The following is a 26,106-nucleotide window of genomic DNA, read 5'->3' on the forward strand; positions in this document are numbered from 1 at the left end:
GAGAGAGAGAAAGAGAGAGCGAGAGAAGCCAATTAGTAAGGTCTAACATTGAATTTACAATTTGATCAATCAATAAGACGTTTCCTTGGCCATAATTCTATACGTGATTAGTGATATTTCATGGAGGCAAGCGACATACCGCACCTAGGCTAAGACATAGTTATGCTTCTTCCTAGACCTTCAAGACTCCACCCCCTTTGACAAGTTTTCACCTTAACATGTTGAATGAAGTCTTTGAAGACATGCCCATAGTAAAATGCATTTGAATCTGTAATCTTGTATGTATGGCTAGAATAATGTAGCATGCAAGCGAAGTTTAGCCTCTCTTCATAAGAAAAATTTGTCATACAACCCCATCTCCAGTGTGTAGTCTGTGTTGAAAATCTAACAGTTGCACCAATCAGTTTTGAACTGCAGTCATCCCAGTAAATGTTGGTTTTGAAAACACATACAGAACCAGGGTTTCATAGCTACCAATTCAAGCAGTCCATATGCCAAACTCCAGTAAATCCTGCCACAATCTTTACAAACATAGGATTGAATTATTTGTTCATGATTTTCATGCATTGGCTTCAAGAACTGTTCCTTGACAATCTGTTGAATTGGCAGACCCGTTAACCTCCACCTCTTGAGGTTGAGCTGTCTGGAAACATGGATCCAGGACAAGGTATCAGAATATTGCCTTGGCAGTTCAAGAATAGGAAAAAAATTTACCAACCATTGTCCTTCACACATACCTTGGAATCTAATGTTTCTAGTTTACTTAATCGTGCGAACATGTTTCCGTACATCTTTGCCTCTTTCTTGTTGTACTCACTCTGCTTTTTCTTCAGGCTCTTGTACTCCAGTTTCAATTCCCTGAAGTGTTACCAAACAAGCAATAAGCCCTGTAACTTTATTTACCCTAATGGCAACATTTGAAAGTCAAGCATTCAAATCAAAAGGCATTGTGTGTGTGCGTGCATGCATGGGTAGACGTGTGGGCCCATCATCAGCACCCAAGAGTAGGTGCAGGTTCATGTATACAGATGTCAGTCTTAGTAGACAAGTCTTCATAGATAAACCATTGAGCTGAGTTTCTGTCACTTCTTCAGGGGTGAAGGACAGACTCAGCACACATGCACGCACACAGTAGCTGGTTGGCAAATTGCACCGCTTTGAATAGAGAGGATTAATATAAACCATCTGACTGCAACAAAAGAAATCTGCATGTTCCACTAATAATACAGAAGGATACAAACATGAAAAGTTCAGGTTATTTCCGAAACAAACGTGCAATCTTGAGTCCATGAAAGTCTACTCACAAAGCTTCAAATCATCATGTGTAGCATAGACTACGTGCTATAACCTCCCCACTCACATCATCAGAGAAGTTTACCTGTTATTAGGATCAATTTCCAAAGCCTTCTTTATATCCAGTTCTGCAAGATCTAAATCAGCTGTTTCCATGAAAGCTTGCGCTCTCCTGTACAAGGCCTTCACATTGCACGACTCCAGCTCTAACACCTGCACAAAAGCAGCCACCATCCATCAAGCTTATCAGAACAACTAGTATCTGATAACAAGGAGTACAAAACAAGTGGAGCACCATACAAACATGCTCACCTTGGTGCACAGCTTCACGGTCTCTTTGAAGTCTTGCAACTTCAACTTGCAGGCAGCATTATTGAGATAACATGAAACCTTGATGGTTTTGGCCTGCTTCTTCTGCTCCTCTGAGAAAGAGCTGTCATATTCTACATACTTCGCTGCCTAGCATCAGATATAATCTAATCAAAGTAAGCCTCAAGACAGCACGCCTATATATAGCTACACCATTCTATATTCGAAAACACACCTTCTCATATTTCTTGGAAGCCCGCCCATACTTCCCAAGTTTGTAGAGAACGTTTCCATCTTCTTTCTTCTTTCCAGCAGCTTCGATCTTCTCCGGAGTCTCCATATTCCACGACTCCTTGTCCTAAAAGCACAATGTTTCTTACAAAGGGCTTGTATGCACAATCAAGGCCACCCACCCATCACACCTAGAGCCTGGAGCATTGTACTTACCTTCTTGAAATCAACAAGCTCAACCTCGTATGTGAGCATAGAGTTTGGTGGGACTACGGCCAACTTCCTTCTTGTCTCCATGTCACCAAACCCATATTCAGGAGGTATGGAGACAAGCGCCACTTCACCCTTGTGCATGGTGGCAACAGCTTTGTCCAGCCCCAAAACCACTTGCTCTGCAATGCAAAAACACCATCACGTACATTGCATTTACAATAAATCACATCCCACAGTCAGGTTGCACTTCTTAAAACGTACCTTCATCAGTGATGAACTCATAAAGACCAGTATCTCCAAAACCTTCCTTCTCAAAAACAGTTCCATCAGAAAGCATTGCAGTGTATCTGACTGCCAAAAAAAGGCATATGACCATTAGTCAAGTACACATGTGAATATAAACAAAGTGACTGATGCACGCTTACTGCCCACCAGCATGTAGCCTAGTGGTGAGGCAGTGCACAGGCATTCAATTCCTCCCTAGTAGATCCATATAACTACTCTCAGGGGAAAAAAGAAACTAACTCTGTGCACAGGTTCCGTCATTGGGCTTTTCATAGCCTTCCCCCTCCTTAAGAACCTTCTTGACAACCTTTTTGTCATCTGTTACTGTCTCAACAGACTTCCAAGATACTAGTTCCAGCTCAACCAACAGAGGTGCATTGGGTGGAACCGCCCCATATCCAGCCTTGGCATCTGTTCCCTCTTGGCCAAATCCATCTAAAGTGAAGACAAGTGACGGAAATTACACATATATGTAAAATATGAAATTTAATGCACTGTACTCAGAGAGTTCATGAGCATCTGAAGGTACACTGAGGCTTTACTGTCAATAAGACTTTCTCTCCTCTCTTCATTGTCTTAACTGCCTTGCTAATAGCTGGACAGAAATATCCTGCAACCCTTAAAAACATCAGTTGTAGCCTCTCTCTCTCTCTCTCTCTCTCTCTCTCTCACACACACATATACATACTTTATATATACCTAGATGAATCCAAGAACATGCCCAAATTCACCTTTTAGGAACATGCATGTTATATACTCATGGTAGTCAACCCACAAGACTATATAACTATCAACTCCATTATGCATAGTATGGACTAGATACTACGACATCCCCACTAACGTCATCAGTGCCCAATAGTGGGTGTAGAACTCTATATCAAGATATGCTCTCACACACGCACTCCACACACACACACACACACACACACATAAGAGCATATATTCACACAAAGCCCTTCGTACTGAGTTTCTCTCAAACCTCCGGAGATGCAGGGCAAACTCAACCATAATGAAGCCTAGCACTAAGGGAAGTAGCAAATAGAAAGAATTGGTACAGCAAATAAGTAGTTGATAGGGCAAATGCACCGCTAAAGATAGAAAGAATTAGCACAATATCAACTGGCCGCAACTCGGACGAAAACTTCACAATGTGAAATCTGCATGTCCGCTAATACGGCTGAATTATATACCTAGATGAATCAAGGAACATGCCCAAATTCACCTTTTAGGAACGTGCATGTTATATACTCATGGTAGTCAAGCCACAAGACTATATAACTATCAACTCCATTATGCATAGTATGGACTAGATACTACGACATCCCCACTAACGTCATCAGTGCCCAATAGTGGGTGTAGAATTCTGTATCAAGATATGCTCTCACACACGCACTCCACACACACACACACACACACACACACGAGCATATATTCATACAAAGCCCTTCGTACTGAGTTTCTCTCAAACCTCCGGAGATGCAAGGCAAACTCAACCATAATGAAGCCTAGCACTAAGGGAAGTAGCAAATAGAAAGAATTAGTACAGCAAATAAGTAGTTGATAGGGCAAATGCACCGCTAAAGATAGAAAGAATTAGCACAATATCAACTGGCCGCAACTCGGACGAAAACTTCACAATGTGAAATCTGCATGTCCGCTAATACGGCTGAATTATATACCTAGATGAATCAAGGAACATGCCCAAATTCACCTTTTAGGAACATGCATGTTATATACTCATGGTAGTCAAGCCACAAGACTATATAACTATCAACTCCATTATGCATAGTATGGACTAGATACTACGACATCCCCACTAACGTCATCAGTGCCCAATAGTGGGTGTAGAACTCTGTATCAAGATATGCTCTCACACACACACACACACACACATAAGAGCATATATTCACACAAAGCCCTTCGTACTGAGTTTCTCTCAAACCTCCGGAGATGCAAGGCAAACTCAACCATAATGAAGCCTAGCACTAAGGGAAGTAGCAAATAGAAAGAATTGGTACAGCAAATAAGTAGTTGATAGGGCAAATGCACCGCTAAAGATAGAAAGAATTAGCACAATATCAACTGGCCGCAACTCGGACGAAAACTTCACAATGTGAAATCTGCATGTCCGCTAATACGGCTGGAATTATATACCTAGATGAATCAAGGAACATGCCCAAATTCACCTTTTAGGAACGTGCATGTTATATACTCATGGTAGTCAAGCCACAAGACTATATAACTATCAACTCCATTATGCATAGTATGGACTAGATACTACGACATCCCCACTAACGTCATCAATGCCCAATAGTGGGTGTAGAATGTATCAAGATATGCTCTCACACACGCACTCCACACACACACACACACACACACACACACACATAAGAGCATATATTCACACATAAGAGCATATACATACTTTATGTTCATAATTATATTTTTATACATCTCACAGCCAAAATTGAGGAAAATGAATTGAGGCAGTCGAAGGCCTTTCATATCTGCACGGGCGGCTGACCTAAAGGATGGTATATGGATGGAAATGATCAGCTACGTGAAGCCATGCCAATGATCAGCAGAACTAGTATTTGCCTAAGTTTCATGACACGGTAATCATGCAAAATCACTTATCTACCAAATTTCAAAAGATTGGGGTTCTAAAACAGTAAAACAAACTTAAAGGCACATTCATTGAGGAATTAACCCCTGTGCAACTCAAGCAGAAGAATGAAGAACTAGCCAAAATCAGACTAGCTCGACAAGTAGGATGTTTTCTTGAATGTTCTCTTTTGCTAGACCACAAATTTAACTCAAGACCGGCACGGTCTTTATGTTATGTATTGGGTCTCATAGGTCATTTAAGCCTTCGACATACGTTAATATGATTCTCTCTCTCTCTCTCACACACACACACACACACATATACATTCATTCATAATTATGCTACATACACACATACATATATGCATTCATTACATACGTAAACACGTGGCACACACACACACACACATCATATTGCTTTTAAAGGGAAAAAAACTTCAATGAAGGGATTGGACAAAGAAAAAAGCTTGCTTCATAAAGCCTCTTTACCATCTGTTACGCAAAATTCTACGCCCTCATCAGGGGTTGACAAGACCACCGTTCCATCCTCGAGCTTCGCAACAAACTTAACTGAGGCAGACAGCTGCTTGTCAGGGTCTCTCCCTCATAAGTTAATGTAGGTTAAAGTGAATTATTTGATCCACTCCTTACCTAAAACTTCATCTGCATCTTTTGGATTCTGCCACTTCTCCCCCTCTGAGAGGACTTTCTTCAAAATACCACCATCCTTGCATATATCCTTAATACTCGACCAAGATATCAACTCCACATCAAAGGTGAGAGTAGCTTTAGGTGGGATGGTAGGAGGCGCTCCAGCATCTCCATACGCAAGCTCAGGTGGAATGGTAAAAATGGCCTGTTCACCTTTCTTCATGGTGGCTATCCCCTCATCCCAACCCTTGATAACTTGCCCTATGCATAGCAACATGATGAAAAGAATCAGCAGACAAATCCTCTTTCCTCCATGCTAAGCAGATAGCAAAATAAAAGAGCCACATACCTTGGCCAAGGGTAAAGGTAAAGGGTTGATCACGGTCCCGACTTGAGTCAAACTTGGTACCATCCTCCAAAGTCCCAATGTAATGCACTGCCCACAAAAAACATAACCTCATTACCATCCCATTGCAAAACAAAAAGGTTTGGAAGAAAATTCCTCTGACTGATTGCACACACAGAAACAACAGAAAATTGGAGAAACCGATTCATTGCACCTCTCTCTCTCTCTCTCTGAAACAACAGAAAATTTGCCTTCCCAAAGGGAGAAACCGATTTATTGCACACCTCTCTCTCTCTCTCTCTCTCTCTCTCTCTCTCTCTCTCTATATATATATATATATATATATATATAGAGAGAGAGAGAGAGAGAGAGAGAGAGAGAATTGGGCAGAAATCCGGAAGAATTTATGGCAAATAGGGTAATTACGCCAACTTGGAAAGAAATCAAGGAGAAAATGGGGATATTCCAATGCCCACATGCAGCCATTTATGTTTCAGTTCCATGTGACTATGAAAGCCTTTATACAGATTTTTTGATGAGTAATGCTGTTGCTTTGTTTCATGCTCTTTTCAATTCATGTCCTTCTACCTTGCTTTATGGGTTCTCACCCATACACTCTAAAGCTACACTCATAAGACAAAGGAGTTAAAACGGCCCTCTCAAAGAATAAAGCTTTCAAAGCATCCCACTGTCACCTGGGATCAGTTTAAAGAACAGTTCTATGCACGATTCTTGCCTCCAAATGTCGTGAAGAAGATAATCAAGAAGTGGGACAAGATAGAGTGAAAGGACAACGAGACCGTGCATGCCTATGTAACCAAGTTTTGGAAGGTTCTTTTGGAGGTTTTTTCATGTGCACACATGGACATGGCTAATCTCAAGGCTAATCCTGGATTTAGGCAGCAGCTAAACAGTAGTTTAGGGCACTAGCAAGGCTCAGATATATGCAAAAGAAGCCTTAATTGGTCAGGACAACCGTCCGCCAACTGGACAAGCGCATACAAACGAAGTCAGTTTCATATATAGTTATAGGTTTTGTCCTCTTTACTCGCTGACAGCAGGTCGACATATGGAGCCTATATAAATGCTAGGCCTATGGATCCTATTCATGGGGCAGGTCAAGAGTGAGTCCATTAGAGATCTTAGGTTACCTTTTGGAAGGCCAAAGGCCACAAAATCTGTACAGTCACATACATCTTTTTGTACCATAGAATATACTGAAAATACAGCTCGCTCTCTCTTCTCTCAGTGACTTTGTTGGTCTCGTGTATCATAGTTCCTATTCAGCTTACTTAGGGCTGAAAGAAGATACACAGTGCTTCTACATGTAGCATTGGTAGCAGAGCATCAGACTCGGTAGAGCTAAGTGCTGAATGTGTCTCAAGAAGATGAACAGGTCCAAGGAGAGTAACACAACCAGGGTAGAATTCCCATGGGCCCGGTCAATGTTCAGCAAAACCCAAGGGAATGGCAGCCCTGAGAGTCAGATGCCATTTGGGGCATACCAAGAAAGTCGGCATTAGATTGGATCCCAATCTACCCACTTAAGGGACCCCTCCTGCAAGCAGAAGTGTTTGCTTTATTGCTTTGGAGAACTCCTTTACAATGCAGAATACTTACTAATGACACTTGACTGAAAATTGCCAAACGCAAGGACACTGATCTATGGTCAATCATGCCACCATCCACATGCCAAAAAAATCTCCTGACAATCCGAGCATCACGTTTGGGATACAATGATGCTGCACTCCCACATAAATGTTGGGAGCACCACTCGACCATGTGGCCCGCATCTCTGAATTGCTCATCATCCTGTCGCAGTTAATAACATCTCAGGGCACGTTTTACACACGCGCCCGCACCATCATGCTCTCCCTTCCTGTGAGACCAATCTCAAAGAATGACCAAATCACTGGGATACTAGACTGCACATGCCACCGATTGAATACAACTGTGAAGCTACTTTGGAAGCCTTTATGCAGACCCAGATCTGCTAAGGGAGATGCAAGAATGAAGGCTGAATGCTGAAGAAGACTTCATGGTGCCTTGGACGGAAGCACAATAAAGTGTCTGTAGATATGTATGCACAAGCAAAAGACTTGGGCACACATAACTCTGCTCTTGTTTGACTGCTGAATTGTGAGATGATTTAAGCTTGGGACTGAAGGCTGAAGAAGACTTCGGGATGCCTTGGACTGAAGCACAATGAAGTGCTTGGCTTAGATATGTATGCATAAGCCAAAAGACTTAGGCACACATAACTCTATTCTTGTTTGACTGCTGAATTGTGTGAGAACAAGATGATTTAAGCTTGGGACTGAAGAGCTGCTTATAAATGTTCATCTGATGATGGTCAGTTCCCTCATGCTGCTGTCGGCCACTTTATATGCTCACAACCGCTGAAAATTAGTATTAAATGCTACCTTCGCTTCACATGTGTGGTACACCTGCCCTTGCTGCAAGGCAACAAGGTTATCTGCTGGCCGACAAGTGTCTAAGCTCTTGTAGAGTTGGCCGGTTGGGTACAGGTCATTGTTTGACCCTTTTTGGTGGCCCATGAGCAATGCCATAAGGCTGGCCATAATGCAATAAAGCACCCTTGGTGCGTGCTCAATCCGAGAAATGCAAAAAGCTGAGACAAGCACACATGCATCTCCTTTGCACTCATTATTTAGTTCTAAGGAAGCCTCCTCCTCAGACAACTCCTCCGGGGTCCTCAAACAATCTTTCGTGATATGCTTGGCGGAGTCACAGTTGAAACATTGACTGGCAAGTCGCTTCGCTCAGAACTCCTCTTGAGAGTCACGTCTGCAACAGTCCCCCACTATAACTATTGTTATCATCCATGGCTCCTTCTCCTTGCCCTTTTGCTAGTCGGCTTTCTATTGAGTCTCAGACTTGGGAACTGTCACATGCACGGAAACTCTGTGTCTTCTTTCAGCCCTAAACACCTTTTATAGGAACATCTTGATGCAAAACACAAAGTAGAGATGGAGAGGGGAGAGAGCGATAGATTTGTTTTCAGTATATTCGTATAATACAAAAAGATACACAATCTTGACAGCCCTAGGCATGCCCATGAAAAAGGTGGAAACCTATCCTACCTAAGCTATTCTGTGACCTGACACCCAAAGGTGTCAGATAACCAAAAAGGTTCTTGGCTGAGCCTTTATAAAGGCCAATGAGGACTTTCCCAACTGGCCGACCTATTGTCGGCTAGCAGAAAAGACACCAAAAAGTCTAAATGCAACCGACGCCTTCTGTAGCTCCTTGAGTACTCTACCGATTGTTCCTTGCATCCAGAGGATACCTTCTGGGATCCTCCTGTGCCTTGCTCATGCCCTAAATGATCTATTTATCTCCTACCCTTCAAGGATTAGCCCTGGGATGAGCATGTCCATGTGCATGCACATGACACTCCCGCGCCTCTAGGGTCATAGCAAGACACACCATGTTCGAAAGATTACAGGGCCCATGAGCACAAAAATCCACATGCAAGGACGGTCTCAAACCATCCACAATGTACTCAACTTGTTGATCGTCTATTGAACAATCCTCCAATGCAGTTCTAGAGACCTCCCATGTAGTCGGTTACCTACTCACCTTGATTCTAGGCAAAGCACTCCCATTGCTACTTGAGCTCACGATAGTAGTCCATGGGAACAAACTACTTCAAGACCACCTTACAACAATCATCCCATCCAATAACGGAGTGGTGCAAGAGGTAGTCTTCCCACCACAATACGACAGCACCAAATGCAACCGAAAAACATATGAACCACTTGTTGCCGCCAACGTGGCAGCCATAACGTGGCTCCAATTAATAACGACTTCACCACCCACCATCCCGTTGAACTTGGGAGGCTTCAGAAGCTTCAATAGTTCATTCCTCATAAGATAGGAGAAAGAACTCGGCAAGCCGGTAGTGCCCCAACAAAAAGCCATTGAAGGCGAATGGAAACTATCCAAGGAATCTAGTGGGGAGGGACTCCGAGAAAGAGACCATCGGTAACGTGAACAGTCTCTCCTTGACTACGTGCAAGTGTAAAATGATGACTGTTGGACCGGGACTGGTACATCCTTACTTTCATCCAATCCTCCATGAAGCTTTGCCACTTCGTCCTCGAAATCATCAAGCCCTTGGCGACGAAGCACAAGCCTCGGTAGACGCGAAATCTAGAATAACATGCGCTTGAGGTGCCAACTCTATCATGTCGAGACAAGCAGACATGGCCTCCACAGTCGTGTTCACGTGAACAACGATTCGCTCCTCCATATGGAAAAGTGGTTCCATAAAGTGCCGTTGAATCCATGATGAAAAGCTAGAACCAGTGACCGATAAGAGAAGACCAAAAAAAAAAGAATTTCCCCAAACCCCCCTTTGTGCACTCCTAGAAGATAGGGATTCTACCCTATCCAAGCAATCAACACACACGTGTTGTTAAATGCACTAAGGTTGACCGTGGTAACACACAACAAGGCCTTCTTTAACCCTTTACTTTGGTGAGATCTTTTGCATCCAATCACTGAGTAGACACAAAAGAGAATGTAGACGACACAATATTGGGTCCCAAATACCCATTGAAGGGCCCCCTCTAGGCAGGAGTATTTGCTTATATTACTTCTTTGGAGAACTTATGTACAATGCTTGAGAACAGGAGCTATGACTTCCCAATGCAAGGATGAGGAAGACCGTATGTCAACTGAGAATACACCAATCCAAGGACACTGTAGAAGACCATACGTCGACTGAGAATCCACCAATCCAAGGACACTGTAAAAGACTCTTCTGAGCCACTGATGCAAGTCCAAGATAGCTGTAGGACTGCACATATGCTGGCTGAATGCTGAAGAGGGGCTTCAATGTTGCCTAAAGAGTATGAAGACTGACTATTTGTATGCAAGAAGACCTAGGTCAAGCACACTAGCTCTAGCAACTCTCTGACTTTTTTTTTTCCGAAAAAAGATCCTTTCATTAGTTATATAAAAACGCCCGTAGGGCTACAAAAGATCTCTCTTGCTCATAAGAGAAAACAGAGCAGTGAATACAGCATGGCAGCCCGGGAGACTCTCCCTAGGTGCTGCAAAATACAAGCATCAGTACAAAGGACTGAGAGGCTAAATCATACAATAGGGGGGGGGGGGGGGGAAGAGCCAAACAAGTGGCCTGTAGTGCCAACGAGGGGATCCCGTGTGTAAGGTGTAGAAGGGGCCACAACGCCAAGTGGTGTGAAAGGCCTAGCGCCGCAAGATCGCCTCATCCGAGTCTCCCCGGATGCGGTCGTACTGTCCTCGCAGGGTGTGGATCAAGTTTCAACTCCTGCCAAATCCCCCGTACAGTCTCTGCTGGTGGCTCCAATCTCCCCTCAAAGGCCGTAAAGCAGCGGGCCCTCCAGGTGAACCAGATGGTGAGGCTACTGAGGAGCTCCCATCGTAGATCCCGCTCCTGTGTCCAGCTGGCGGACGAGAAATCCGGTGCCGGAACCAGGCGAGGCTGGCCCCTAATAAATCTGATGGCCTGACTGCCTTGCTCCATCTCATAGCCCATAGCAGGCACTGACGAAGTCGACCAAGCAGCGGCACCCCACGTAAACATACCCTCTGGAGAGAGGGGAGCCAGAATACGCAGCATCCGCAGCCAAATCTACTGCGCCTGAGGGCAATCCCAAAGGCAGTGTCTCTGTGTCTCCATAGGGTGGCCGCATCGGACGCAGGCCGCCGGAAGACTGCTGTAAACAAGCCAAGTGCCAACTGCTAAGCCCCTGTGGTGGGCGACCAGCCACTGAAAAGTCGAGATCCTGCGGGCCTGTCGACTTGCCCAAAGCCGAGCCCAAAAATCCTCCAGGAACTCCTGTGAGAGTCCCTGTAGCCGCCAATGCCCCGCTGCCGCTGGAGAGACCGTCCTCCTCGCCGTCAAAATATGCCGCCCTAGCCGAACAGTATACTGGAAAAAGGTAATCTCTGTGGCCTCAAGGGGTGCATAAGGATCATGCCACTCGTACTCCCCGGGGTCCCACTGTAGCCGGGCCAAGGGGCGCGCTACATATGCCCATATGCGCCAATCCGGGAGCACATCAGCAGGATCGGGGTCTATATGCCACTTCCGAGAAGCGGCGGCCACTACCCGAATCCTCTGAAAGGTGCACTCTGCAACCAAAGGCGACTCCACCTCCACTCGCTGGAGTCTGCCCTCATCCTGAATCTCATAGTAGAGGCAACTGCCATCCTCAGTGCAAGCTCTGACAGCAATCAGGATCTCCAACTGTGTAAAGGCTCCCATCCACCATGGGGTCACTGGCTCAAGAGGCATGGACCACTCCTCTGTGAGTGCCTCCTGAATATCATCTCTCATAATCAACCCCCCTCTGAAGTGACTCAGCCTCTCCACCTGGATCTCCTCTGGGAGACTGCAGAAGGCCTGCCAGTCTCCAAAACTACGAGCTGGGCCTGCCACTAAAGGCCCCCAGGCTAAAAGAGGCCGAGAACCCAACATATGACCCTGCTCTGTGCGAACCGCTGGGCTCCAGATGAGCGGCTGTCTGGCCCGCTCCTCAACACAAGAAGGAGGTCGCTGAGAGAGCCCCGGTCTCAGCAGCTCCCAAGCTCTCAGGATACTCAAAGCAAATCTGTCCTCCCATCCTCTACTGAGGCCTGTCCTCCTCATCTCTATGAAGATCCAGCGAATCTCTGGTGCGCAAGTGCCCCCTGCTGTGCTGGGGGCGCCCGAGCCTGCATTCGCTGCAAGAGGAGCTCTTTCCAAGGCTCAGCGTCTGGAAGCAACCCCCGAACAATAAGCTTCCCCAATAAGGCTCTGCTCTGATCGACTGGATCTATAATGCCCAAACCTCCCTGAGCCAGCGGAAGTGTAATAACTGCCCATGCAACCTTTCCCCGAGCTGGCTGACCGTCCCGCCTAGACCACAGAAAGTTCCTGATCAGCCTCTGTACCTGGCTGATGCAAGAGCTCGAGAAGATCCAGCAAGACGTAATGTACCACATGGTCGCTAACAACACCTGATTTGCCACCACCACCCTCCCAGCCAAGGATAGTCGAGCTGTACTCCAATACAAAAGCTTCTTCCGAATGCTCAGAAGAAGCGGGGCAATCTGCTGCTCAGGTGACAAATCTAGGCCAATCTGGCATCCCAAATACCGCACTGCTGTGCCTGGAGGAATCCATCTAAAACCGGGGTCCGGGCTCCATGCCGGAGTGGGAGCACTACTGATCCAAAAGGCCACTGTCTTGCGCCAATTGATCAATGCTCCCGAAGCTGCACTAAAAACCTGGAGCGATTGCTCTGCCCGAAAAAGATTGGCCTCTTGGCCATGCAAAAATAAGCCCGTGTCGTCTGCAAACTCAGCATCAAGCAGGTCCTCCCCTCGGACTGGGAGCTGAAGTCCTCTCAAACCAACCTCCTCTGTCGTCAAATACATGCTCATAGCCTCCGCAAAGAAGAGAAAAAGAAAGGGGGCGAGGGGACACCCCTGACGGACTGATCTGGTCAGCTCAAAACTCGGCCCCCGTCCTCCTGCAATCAACACCTGGCTGCGAGCTGTGGAATACAGAGCCACCACCCCTCTAATCCATCCTGGCTCAAAGCCCAGGCGAAGCATAGTGCCCTCTAAGAAACCCCAATCAACTCTATCGTATGCCTTCTCAAAATCGAGAAGCATCACGACCAAGTCCTCGCCAAGAAATCTAGCTCTAGCCGTCGCCTCCCAGAAAGTAAAGATGTTGTCAAGGATACTGCGCTCCTTGACAAATCCTGTCTGAGTAGCATGAATCAACTCCCCCAGGAAGGGCTGGATCCTCAAACTCAAGGCCTTTGCTAAGACCTTGTAGACAGTATTGAGGATCGTAATAGGCCTCCAATGCCGAATATCATCTGATACTCCCTCCCCCTTGGGGATAAGATAGATCAAGCCCTTTGAAAAGCTCTGCGGCATCACCCCAGTGTCCAAAACATGCTGAAAGCCCCTGCGGAGGCCTGGCCCCAAAAGGTCCCAATAGCGCATAAAAAAGGCCGGCGTCAGTCCGTCCTCCCCTGGGCAACTATGACGCGGCAGGACCCTCAAGGCCTCGGCAAGCTCAATCTCTGAAAGAGGCGCACCAAGAACTGAACGCATACGATCTGTGACCCTCCTCTGCACATGGGCCCACACAGTCTGTCTGCAAGCATCTCTGTCCTCAGTGGCTGGCTCCGCTGACAGCAGGTCTCTATAAAATGCAGTGGCAATGGCTCTGATCTCCCCGGGCTCAGTAGCTACCGAACCATCCGGTCTACCAAGCTGACGGACTCCTGCCCGAGCATGGCGGGGTCCAGTGATCTCAAAAAACTCACCAGTCACTCTATCACCAAGCTGCGTCCACTGAGAGACCTGACGACGATAGTAAAACTCATGTCTCTGCTCCTCTGCCTCTCTAATCTCCTGGCGTGCCTGGCTCAGCTGGGACGCCAACCACTCACATGCCGGCTGCTGCTCCTGGAGGCGCTGTAACGAGGCAAGGCTGCGTCTCAGCCGATGCTCCCTCTCGCGAATCTCTCCCAGCCGTGTCAAAGCTGCAGCGTGCAGAAAAGAGCTAAGCTGGATGAGTCCCTGGGCACACTGGCCTGCTGCATCCTGGTCAGAGCACTGACTATCATGCCAGATCCTCTCAATGTCCTCAGCGAGACTGGGATCTATAAGTACCCTCTCAGGGATCCTCAACTGCAAGCTGGGCTCCCGTGTCCTCTCCTCCCATGTCAGGATAACTGGCGCATGATCTGAAAATGAGGTGCCAGCGAGAATGCCGACGGAGCCCCCTCGCTCCCCTAACCAGTCTGCCCACATAAAAGCGATCAATCCGTGATAGATTAGTCCCTCCCTGTCGGCGATCCGACCGAGAGAAACTAAGACTGTCCTGAGAACGGGAGAAGGCCCCATGCTGCCATGCATCAGTGATCCTCAGTGTCATGCAAAACCAATCCCAAGCTGCAAGCTCCGTGCCGTGCACTGTAACATGACTGCCTCCCACCCTATCGGCCGCGTCCTCAAGCATGTTGAAGTCTCCCCCGACACACCAATGTGCGGCCTCTGGCAATGCATCCGTAACCTGGGTCCAGAACTCTGCTCTGGCACTAGCATGATTAGGCGCATAGACGTTGAGCACGCCCAATAGCTCATCATGCATCCTCAGAATGACATACTGTGCTCTACCAGGCACAATGATCCCTCGATCCACAATGGCCTGCCGCCATACATCTGCAATGACCATGCAAACTCCTCCCTGTCCACCCAAAGGACCAAACCCTGCAGACCAAAAGGTATCCCATCTACCAGGCATCACCGAACCATATCTCCGGATCCTGCTCTCACCCAAGTGGTGCTCCTGCATCATCAAAATATCAATGCTGCCACCAACCAGGCATCTCTGAAGCTCCTGCCTCAAGCAACCTCGATAGCGTATAAAATGTGCTCCGCCCAGGCCCTGTACATTCCATGAGATGATCCTCATGGATGACCTGCTGAGGTAGATGCTGTCTCAGCCGTGCGGCGGGCCTTCGCAAGCGGCTTGGATGGAGAGTAGTCCCCATCCGAGCGGCTGCGAATCTGCCCACCCGGTGTACTGCAAGAATCCCGGATCAGGCGCCAGTGGGGCTGTGGCCCATGGCGACTGCCTCCCGCTCTGACAGAGCGACCTCATGTATACATACATATCCACGGTCGCGTGCTAAGTCTGCCACTAGACGCACGACCAAATGACGAATCCCTGAGGCATCCACACTCCCGGGATCCAAGAAAAAATGAGCCAACTCCCAGAGCCGGCCTATCACATCTGTCACCTCCAGGTCGCTCACATGATGAGAAAACTCAACTGCCTGAGTCTTCAAAGTGCTAAGAGCGAGCTCTAGAGTCCACTCCCGGTCGCAAGGGCCACAGAGAGGGAACGAGAAGGCCACTGCTGAATCAAGTGCCTCCTCCCCGTGAGCCGGAGGTATCACTACATGAACTCGGATGGGTGCTGGCTCATGGGGGCCCTCTGCTCCAAAAAGCCGAGTGAAGGCGTAACCGAAAGCCTCCGATCGCTGTCTAACACCGAGGCGACTCAGCCGACTGCGGATAGATGATATCCGTGAAGCCCGGATCGGCATGGTAGGTCTCCTCTGTGGTGCTCGAGCGAGGTCGGTGCTCAGCGCCCTCCGGACTGCGGGCGAGCGCCAGGGGACTGCCAGGGTCTCCCGGGAAGGCGAGGCGGGTGGGGGGGGAGGAGGGGGGGGGCGATGGGGGCGGAGAGGGAGCCGCTGCCGAGACTGGAGCGGGGGCGGAAGGAGGCGAAGGTGGAAGCGAGGCAGTGGGAGGGGATGGGGGTGGGGGTGGGGGTGGGGGAGGTGAAGGAGGGGGTGCTGGCATCTCCTGGTCCTCAGTCGTTGCAGGGGTCTCCTCCTGAAAAAACGGTACGAAGCAAAACAAGTTGTATGGGATGAGTCTGGGACATTTTTTTTTTCAATAGCGTTTCACTTCTACCGTACGAAACAGTACTGTGGAAAAAAAAATAACTAGTTCTGCCCATTCTTTCCAGCCATTTAGGGCGTGGGCGACTGGACCTTGGCTCTCTTATATAAGCTCGCTCTCTCTCTCTCTCTCAGGGCTCAAGCTCTAGAGACTAGTGTCTACTATCTAGTCTCTCTCAAGCTCTCTCTCTCTCTCTCTCTCTCAAGCTCTCTCTCTCTCCCGAGTAACACACGCTAGGGCCTAGGCTCTCCCAATATCTCTCTCTCTCAAGATCTCTCTCTCTCTCTCTCTCAAACCGATCCCGTCAAATGGGAGTAGACTCCGTTGGACACCCACACGCGTAATAGCACAACTTAAATTTCACAATATGAATGGACAACTCAATAACAACTGAAAAACTGAAATGAAATGATGATCAATGGACACCAACACTGGGGCCAGAACGGGCCGACCCCCCCCCTCAATATATGATATATTATTGGGAGTATTTAAGTGATACAATGTTCCATGGGTTCAATGAACCAGATGATGTCCATGTACAACTGAAATGAAAAACAGTTACCAAACAATAGACTTGAAGTAGACGTTCGAAGTAGAGCAACCCACTTGATCAAGTCTAGTCTCTACGGTCCCGTGCCTTCACTGGAATCCGCAGAGCGCGCCCCACTGGTGTTCCAGGACCACGCACAAACAGGCGCTCCCGTACTAACGCCTGGCTCTCCCGATCTCGGCACCCACGGACCGAGGTTTTCCAAAAGCTTGGACTGCCCGGCACCAAACGGATGTTAGCAGCAGTGAATATCCCTCGAATGTTTTACACCAAGGACCTTTGCTTGAATCCCTTTCAATAAGCTTTGCAAAAACCTTTGGTATCAACAGAGTATAAGCTGGCCAATATGTGTGAGTTCGTGGTACTATACCCGGGCTGCAGCATCAAGTATTGAGAGAACCGAATATGGGACTGTTTTGGGTCTGAATCGGGCTGCCACACACACACACGTCTGGAGCTTACGTTTGATGGAGAGATGGGCTGCTGCAGACTGTTGTTGACAAGCTGTGCTTGCACGGGAGAAAGCCCTGAACGGCAGTCCAATAGCCAGCAAGAAAGAGAATCACCTGGTTGCTGCCCGCCAGCCAGCAAGAGAGTGAGAGTGTCGTCTGTTGCAGCCTGCTTGAGGGTAGAGAATGGATCGCCAGCAGCTGCCCGATAATATGGGGAGCAAGTGTTGCCTGTTGAGTAGCTTGCTTGTGCGCAAGCAAGAGAGAAGGTCGCCTGTGAGCACAGCCGCCTGCGGGCAGCACGAGAAGGGAGACCTGTGCGCAGCTGCCTATGGGCAAGAGAAGGGAGGCCTAGCGAAGGTGGCCGGGCCACGTACAGCTGGCCGACTCACCCTTTGCATGGGGGGGGGGGGCAGTTTGAAGGCTTCCAAGGGGGGGTGGTTAGGTGACCATGCACCCACCACCACACACGGTTAAGGGAGGGCTTCTCTCCCCACCATGGCCCAAGTGTGGGTGCCCATAATGGGTGCCCTCCCAAGAAAAGGACACCATGAGGTATTGGGGAGGCTGTGCACTCATTAATGAGTGTAAACCTGCAACCTTATAAAAACGAAGGTTAGAAATAATGCCATAAAATAAACAAATGGAATACACTTACCACCTGTTCACACGCAACAAAACTCGTCAAAGACAGAGCAAACTTCACGACTCACTGGAGGCGTCCCCGCTCAGTAAGTGGCACGTCAAACAGACAAACACAAGAATACAAGTCACGCGAAAACAGTTCAAGGCATGCAAAACATGAATGCATGTGCAAACAGTATCATGGACATATCTCCCGTTCATGGAACAAGTACTAGACATTCCTGTCGGGCACAATGATGGCACGACAGAAAGTATAAATCCCGGTCTTCCTATGGAGTGACCGTCCCATAGGTGAGACACAGATCCAGGCACGAGCCTCCCTATGGAGTAGTCCCATAGGCAAGACACAGCACAAATATTGGCTCTTCCATGGCGTGACAATCCCATGGATAGAAAACAGTCCAGGTCATACACGGGTGGCACCAGTCTCGTTCCCGTCCATACGACACCATCCTGCTAATACACAGGTGGCACCAGTCTGACTTCCGTCCATGTTATGCAAAATACTGGCCCCTTCGCATTAGACACCGGCCTGGCCTCAAGTGAACAAGACACAGATCTGGAGATGGACCAAATGGTCGGCCAATTGGTGACACTCTCTCTCTCTCTCTCTCTCTCTCTCTCTCTCTCTCTCTCTCAAGCTCTCAAGCTCTCTCTACCTGATATACATCTACTTGATATACATTATTTTTCAATATTTTCTACTCAGTATCATCTCGGAGTCTTACAATTTTGTTCTTATAACTGTAGGACAATCAGTTTATTGTACTTTTTAGTCTCATTTAGTTGTTCTCTTTGATGAGACACCAACTTCAGGTGTACTTTTTGGTCTCATAGGCCACTATGGCCTCTTAGAGACGTTAATATATCATTTCATTTCATTTCTCTCTCTTTCCACCACCAGCAAGAAACCCACCAGTAATTTGGAATCATGGAAATGGACGTGCAACTTTTCGGGAAGGGTTATACAAGTAGCGCCATGAGGCTCCTTGCACATGTCCAAGCTTGGTATGGAAGTTGCACCGTACAAGGAGATCCCTAAAGAAATTGCGGATGGTATAGTGAAGAAGTGCTCACTCATCCGCAACCAAGGTAAATGTGGACGTGGAGGAGCTTCCATGTCCTATACCTCTACGTCCATGAGTCCTTCCCCCACTCCATCCAGCTCCGGCTCTAGTTCCACCTCCGTCGGTTCCAACTTTCAATCAAAAAGGCCAAGGCAGGAGAGCTCTCCGGCAATGAGGCAAACCGCCATCGGTGCAAACGTAAACAACCTCACATATGTGAAGGCGAAGATGAAAGCCGCGAATGAGAAGATTACGCACACGGTCATCGATTGCAATCTCTCCTTCCATGTGCTCAAGGTCCCACAATGGCACAAAATGGTGAAGACCATTGCGGCAGTGGGACCATCCCACAATCCATGGCGATTGGCATGGTATCACCTACCAGGAGATGCGCACCACGGCGCTTGATGACGAGAGACAAAGGATCAACGACAAACTCACACCCGTGCAGAAAGGATGGGCGAAGTATGGTTGCTCTATCCTCTCCGACGAATGGAGTGATCGGAAGAAGAGGGATATCATGAATATCCTTGTTTCATGGTGGTGTCTTAGGCCAAGAAGGAAGACCAGTCGCTTATACTTCCTGCAAGCTGAAGCAATATGAAGCAAATTATGCCGCCCATGATTTGGAGCTCTTAGCAGTTGTTCATTGCCTCAAATTATGGAGACATTATCTCTTAGGGAAGAAATTCCAGCTTGTAACTGACCACAAAAGTCTGAAGTGGATCTTCACCCAGCCTAACCTCAACATGCGGCAAAGGAGATGGATTGAAATCCTACAAGAATACGACTTCGACATCAAATTCTACCCTAGGAAAGATAATGTGGTAGCAGATGCACTAAGCCGCAAATCTTTCTTAAGTGCAATTTCGATGCCAAATGATCCAATACTGGTCAATAGCAAATGCACTTAGCCGCAAATCTTTCTTAAGTGCAATTTCGATGCCAAATGATCCCATACTGGTCAAGGTGAAAGAAGTCTCATCTCATGATCCAGATTATCAGAGGATGATGAAGTTAGTAGAAGAAGGAAAAAATTCAGAGGAGGAGAAGAATCTAATCAAGAGATATTCCACTCATGAAGAAAACCTCTACTTCAATCATAGACTATATATTCCTAAGGATCCTGCTTTAAAGAAACTAATCCATGAAGCTCGTGATAGTCCCGCTGCAGGACACCCAGGCTATGCAAAAACATTAAATGCCATAAGAGGGAGCTTTCATTGGACAGGCCTGAAAAATGATGTCCTTCGGTACTTGAAGCAATGTCTCTCATGCCAAAGGATCAAAGCTGAAAGGGTCAAGATGCCGAGGAAACTTCAACCCTTGGATATTCCCCAAATGAAGTAGGAATGCATTAGTATGGATTTTGTCACAAGTCTCTCCCCACTGTACAAGGAGGATATGACTCCATTCTGGTAGTAGTGGACTTGCTTACCAAAGTAGCACATCTTATACCAGCAAAGAAGACCTTCAAAGCTTTTGATGTTGCTCGATTATTCATCAAGGAAGTCTTCAAACTTCATGGTATCCCAAAGAGGATAGTAAGTGACCGGGATTCTGACTTCACTTCAAAGTTTTGGTAGTCCTTATTTCAAGCCTTGGACACTCAACTTTGCTTTAGCACAGCTTATCATCCAGAGACCGATGAAAACTGAGAGAGTCAATCAGGTAATTGAAGACATTCTCAGAGCATATTATGAACGGGAACCAAGAAGATGGATTCAATGGCTCCCTCTGGTAGAATTTGCCTACAATACATCTTATCATCACAACATAGGAATGTCACCATTCAAAGTACTCTATGGGCAAGAATGCTTATCTCCTCTAAATTTCTCTAATCCGACCATAAGAGTTTGACGCATCCAAGAAAATGCTCGAAGAGATGGAGGAACAGACTAAGGCAATCCAAAGGGATATGAAAGCTGCTCAAGATCGACAAACATCGTTATATTGACACCAAGAGGTCTGAAAGGAATTTCAAAGAAGGAGACAAAGTTCTTCTACGAGTGCAATCCAAACGAAGTTCTCTGTCACTTGGAAAGTATAAGAAGCTCAACCCAAGGTACTAAGGTCCCTATACAGTTATCAAGTGTCTAGGTAAAAGTGCCTATCCCAGTCCATATCAAAGTCCACAATGTATTTCATGTAAGTTTGTTAAAGCTTTATGTACCCAATCTCGATCATATTCTTGATGATGAACAAGTTGTATGTCACGTGCATCCCGCACTTGGATGCCACGTAGACATTCTGTACAGAAGGTGCAGGACCTGGGATGGTGAACTGGTCCCATGTGAGCCCAGTCCGGGACGAGTCAGCCAGGGATCCATCTCAGTCGTCCGAGGTCAGGTGTGCATTGTCCTGCACATGAGTCCAAGGTCAGGTGTGCAATGTCCTGCACAAGAAGCAGTGCCAGTCCGCGCTGTGAGTCTCCCTCTGGAATGATGTCAGATGTGCTGAGTATCTGGTTTGCAACTGGATGCCAGGCCTCTGTAGGCATGTAGGTTGCATGTAGAGATGGGGCCAGCCCATAGGGCTACCCCAGTGTAGGTGTTTGCATTGGCATAATTAGTATGGGCATGGAGGAGGCATAGAACCACCCCCAAGGGGCCAGGAGGGCCCAAGACTATGCCCACCAGCCAAGGCAAGGGCTGGAGGGGCAGTCGGCCAGCTCCAGACCCTCTGGACAGGCAGCCGACAGAGGGTATAAGCCCTGGACAGAAGGCGGCCAGGTGTGGGGGGCAGTCCCACACCTCTGCGTTGAATGCCCAGCAGCCAGGAGGCTGTCCAGGGGTCATGCGCAGGCTGGACAGGCTCCAAACCAGTGTGAAAACACTTTAATAGAGTGTGAAAGCATTTTATTGCTTGGAATTCAGTCGTGGGACTTCATAAAGCCAGCCGACTGCATGTTAGGAGGGGTATAAAAGCCCAAGTCATATTTCATTCATAGCATCTCATAATTCACCAAGAGCTCCAAGCAACCAAGGGCCAGGACAGCCAAGAACAGTGCTAAAGCTAAGGGGTGAAGGACTGAAGGTCAAGGGCAGGTTTTCCAGCCAAGAAAAGGTCAAGTACTCTTGTATTTGTTTCAGATTCACATCATTCTAATAAAGCAAATACACCATCCGTGGTGGGGGCCCTACAGAGGGTAATTGGGACCCAATACTGTGTCCTTCTCCATCTCCCCCTTCTCTCTCTATTTTCTGCACATCGTCTTTCAGTTTGTGCGTTAATTCCGTCGCGAAAAGACTGCTGTTTTCTGAGTTTTGAAGTACCGATTCCTTCTCCGAAGCTTCCGCATATTACAGTGGTATCAGAGCCTACTTCAAGGACGAAGATTCAGCAAAGAAAACCAGAAAATTTTTCGCTCGTGTGGTTGGTTTTTAGACGCCGGTGGACTACCCCTTTCGGAGTGACTCCTGTCCCTCGAAGGACGGTTGGTTTTTAGCCTCCGGAAGCCTCCGGAAGTCTCCCACACAGCCAGTGGATGGTCAGATTGCGTTCCGGAAAGGAATTGCAGATTCCCGCTATGGCGAGCTTTGGCGACGAGAGAGAACCAGAACCATGGGACCAGAGTGCACCAGGCAGCCCAGCTAGGGCACCCGGCTTGAGTGTACAAGACATGTTCCAGCAGATGATGCGAGCAATCGCAGACCAGACAACCAAGTTGGACGAGCAGAAGGCGCGGATTTTGGCTCTGGAGGAGCGTTCTCGCTCTCCAGCGTCGCGTTTTCCATCTCCTCCTCCCTCTCCTTCCGTACCCCAGATACCAGATCCTCGTCACAGGGACCCTCTCGAGGGGTCACAGCCGCAGTCAAGCTCCTTGCTTGCGAGGCAGATACAGGCATTGGAGATTCGACAACGAGAAGACGAAGCCATGCGACGAGTGGAACACGAGCATTACCTCCGAGCTTTGGACGCCAGATTGACACCGGCGGCGCCCTCGAATCATTTTCCCGAGAAAATGAACTTCAGTAAGTATAATGGTAAACTCGATCCCACTACTCTGTATTCATGGTTACATCAATTTGAAGCTTACTTTGCCGCAGTTAGGAAATCAGATATTGACAAAGTGATCTTAGCCAGTTGGTATTTGGAAGGTGAGGCCATTCCTTGGTGGACTCAGTGGGCTCACGCCCACACCAGATCAGGTATGGCAGCTTATGGGTGGGACGAGTTCGTCCGTGACCTTAAGCAGCGGTTTTTACCGCCCCACTACCTTGAGCGACTCGAAGACGAGTTCAGGGGTGCGCGTCAGAATGCGCAACCAGTCCTTCAGTTTGCCAATAGAATTTCGACCTTGTGTCTACAATTAGGCTTATCTGATGCGGACAAGAAAGGGCAGTTTTTGTATGGCCTGGACACGCACATCCAATGGGAGGTGCGTATGTTTAGACCAGCCACCTTTGAGGACGCACTCTCGCTTGCGCAGAGTGCAGAAATGAAACACAATGGTGGCAAGCCCAAGACTTCCCAGCCGGCTTCTCCCAAGGCTAACACCTCGGGGGGCAAAAGCCAGAACCAGACGGGGTCTTCCCCAGGACAGAGCCCGGGAGCCTCTGGCTCCAAGAACTCGAACAATGCGTCTAAGCTTACTCCAGACCAGAAAGCGGAGGCAGGCAAGACAGGTGGCAAGTTGAGTGCTGAGGAGCTTGCTCAGTACAGGAAGGAGGGTAGATGTTACTTTTGTCACACAAAAGGACATACTTCTCGGGATTGTCCGAAGAAGCCTCCAAAGCCCGCCGCCGCCTCCACAGCTTCCGTGGTGAGCACAGCTCCCACACAGACCCCAGTGGCTACCCCTAGTTCTTCAACCCCTGGTGCTTCAGTTGGAGCAATTATTAGCCGGGAGCTCGAAGATAAGCAGAAGGGCGCCCATGACCAGGAGTATGAGCGCAACGAATTGCTCAAGTCCTTTGGCTACATAGGTGGCCAGAGAGTCGTTGTCTTGTTTGACAGCGGCAGTACGGAGGATGTGATCACGGAAGAGGCCGCTAGGCGTGCCCGCTTCGAGCTGACTCCGGTGGACAAACAAGTTGAGGGATTTAGCACAGGTATGACAACGAGCGTCAAGTATGAAGCTCTAGGTGCTAAGTTAGTCATTCAGGGCATAGAGTTTGTGCGTGACTTTATGGTTGCCCCTCTTGTAGGAGCAGACATAATTTTGGGTATCCAGTGGTTTCACAAGTTCCTTCCTGATGTCAAGTGGGACAAGCACACGTTCCAGATTGATCGGAATGTGTCAAACACCCCTGTGACCATTAAGTGTGAGCCAGGTATTCCAAACTTTCCGCTCATAAGCCACTTGCAGGCTAAGCGAGCAGTCAGGAAAGGCGCACAATGTGCGATGATTTACGTCCAGACAGCCCAGACGGTGGCCAGTGCTTCCGAGAAGTACTCGGTTCTCCATGAAAAGTTCCAGAAGATTTTTCTTCGGGACAGTCTCCCTCCCCAGCTTCCCCCGTCCAGACCGGAGGATCACAAGATTGACCTCCTCCCAGGCTCGGAACCCCCGAGCAAGTTTCCGTATCGCCTTTCTAAGGCAATGGAATCGGAGTTGGACCGCCAACTCCAAGAATTGTTGCAAGCTGGCTTCATCCGCCCCAGCGTGTCGCCATTTGCAGCACCGATCTTATTTGTCAAGAAGAAAGATGGGTCTTCTCGGTTGTGTGTCGATTATCGTGCACTCAACAAGCTGACTATCAAAAGCAGATTCCCGATGCCTCGAATTGACTATATTCTCGAGAGGCTGAATGGAGCTAAGGTGTTCTCTAAATTGGATTTAAAGAGTGGGTACCACCAGGTTCGGATTGTTGAGGGGGACATCCCCAAGACAGCTTTCCGTACAGAACGGGCCCACTATGAATTTGTAGTCATGCCATTTGGTTTGACGAACGCCCCAGCTACATTTAACCGCATGATGATGCGTATTTTCCGGGAGTTGATTGGAGTGTGTGTGTTCATATTTTTGGACGACATACTCATATTTTCAGCTACAGTTGAGCAGCATGACATTGATGTGGAGAAAGTCCTTAGGTTGCTGGAAAGCAACGAGCTCTATGTCAATGAAAAGAAGTCAGAATTTTATCTGTTCCAGGTGCATTACTTGGGATATATAATCAGTGCCGAAGGCATTCGACTTGATCCGGCTAAAGTGGCCGAGATTGTTAACTGGGAAGTACCTCAGACTGCTTATGACATTAGATCATTTGTGGGTATATGCCAGGCATATTCCACCCACATTGATAAGTTTTCTGATCTCTCGGCAGACCTCACCGATCTGCTAAAGGGAGTGAAAACAAGGAGGCAAAAGATTCGAATGACTCCACGAGCGTTGGAGGCATTCCAGAACCTCAAGGTGGCTTTGTCAGAAGCGCCTTGTTTAGCCCTTGCCTCGTGGGACGAACCATTTCAAGTGATCACCGATGCGAGTAACATCGCAATTGGAGGTGTATTGCAACAGAATGGTCATCCAGTAGCTTACATGTCTCGTAAGTTACTGCCCGCCGAAAAGAACTACTCAGTCTACGATCGTGAACTCCTAGCAGTTATACAGGCCTTGAAACATTGGAAACATTTCCTGTATGGCCGTGACTTCGAGGTTCGCACTGACCATCAGGCATTGCGCTGGATTCAGACAATGCCAAGTGCACAGTGGAGTGATCGACAGCACCGGTGGAGTCAGATATTCCAGCAGTTTGGTGGCATGATTGAGTACCTTCCAGGAAAGGCCAATCCAGTGGCCGATGCTTTGAGCAGGAAGGGACAAGTAGCTGCGATTCAGACCACTAGACTAGACCTTGTTGGTACAGGACTAGAAGACATGAAGCACACGTACGCGGATTCCGAGGAATTCGGTACACAGTGGGAACAGGCATTGGATGCCACAGGACCATGCCATTTTCTGATACGCGATGGTTGGCTTTACTACAAAGGCCGACTGTGTGTCATGAAAACATTCCGGGC

General features: G+C 47.9%; 1 protein-coding gene across 1 annotated transcript in view; it reads right to left on the reverse strand.

Moving 5' to 3' along the window:
* Positions 1-297: 297 nt before the first annotated feature.
* Positions 298-26,106, reverse strand: part of LOC147623211 (peptidyl-prolyl cis-trans isomerase FKBP62-like) — a 38,286-nt gene continuing 12,477 nt past the window's right edge. The window contains exons 2-13 of the mRNA XM_086821291.1: positions 5,939-6,025; positions 5,590-5,850; positions 5,428-5,508; positions 2,861-2,941; positions 2,572-2,766; positions 2,308-2,397; positions 2,050-2,225; positions 1,838-1,960; positions 1,606-1,752; positions 1,379-1,506; positions 738-858; positions 298-643 (exon numbers count right to left, since the gene is read on the reverse strand). Of these exons, the coding sequence (XP_086677417.1) occupies positions 560-643; positions 738-858; positions 1,379-1,506; positions 1,606-1,752; positions 1,838-1,960; positions 2,050-2,225; positions 2,308-2,397; positions 2,572-2,766; positions 2,861-2,941; positions 5,428-5,508; positions 5,590-5,850; positions 5,939-6,025 (1,574 nt within the window). The 3' untranslated portion in view covers positions 298-559. The remainder of the gene's footprint in view (positions 644-737; positions 859-1,378; positions 1,507-1,605; positions 1,753-1,837; positions 1,961-2,049; positions 2,226-2,307; positions 2,398-2,571; positions 2,767-2,860; positions 2,942-5,427; positions 5,509-5,589; positions 5,851-5,938; positions 6,026-26,106) is intronic.

Source organism: Cibotium barometz, chromosome 27 (genome assembly GCF_041138505.1).
Source record: "Cibotium barometz isolate CiBa-2024 chromosome 27, ASM4113850v1, whole genome shotgun sequence".
NCBI classification, from domain to species: domain Eukaryota; kingdom Viridiplantae; phylum Streptophyta; class Polypodiopsida; order Cyatheales; family Cibotiaceae; genus Cibotium; species Cibotium barometz.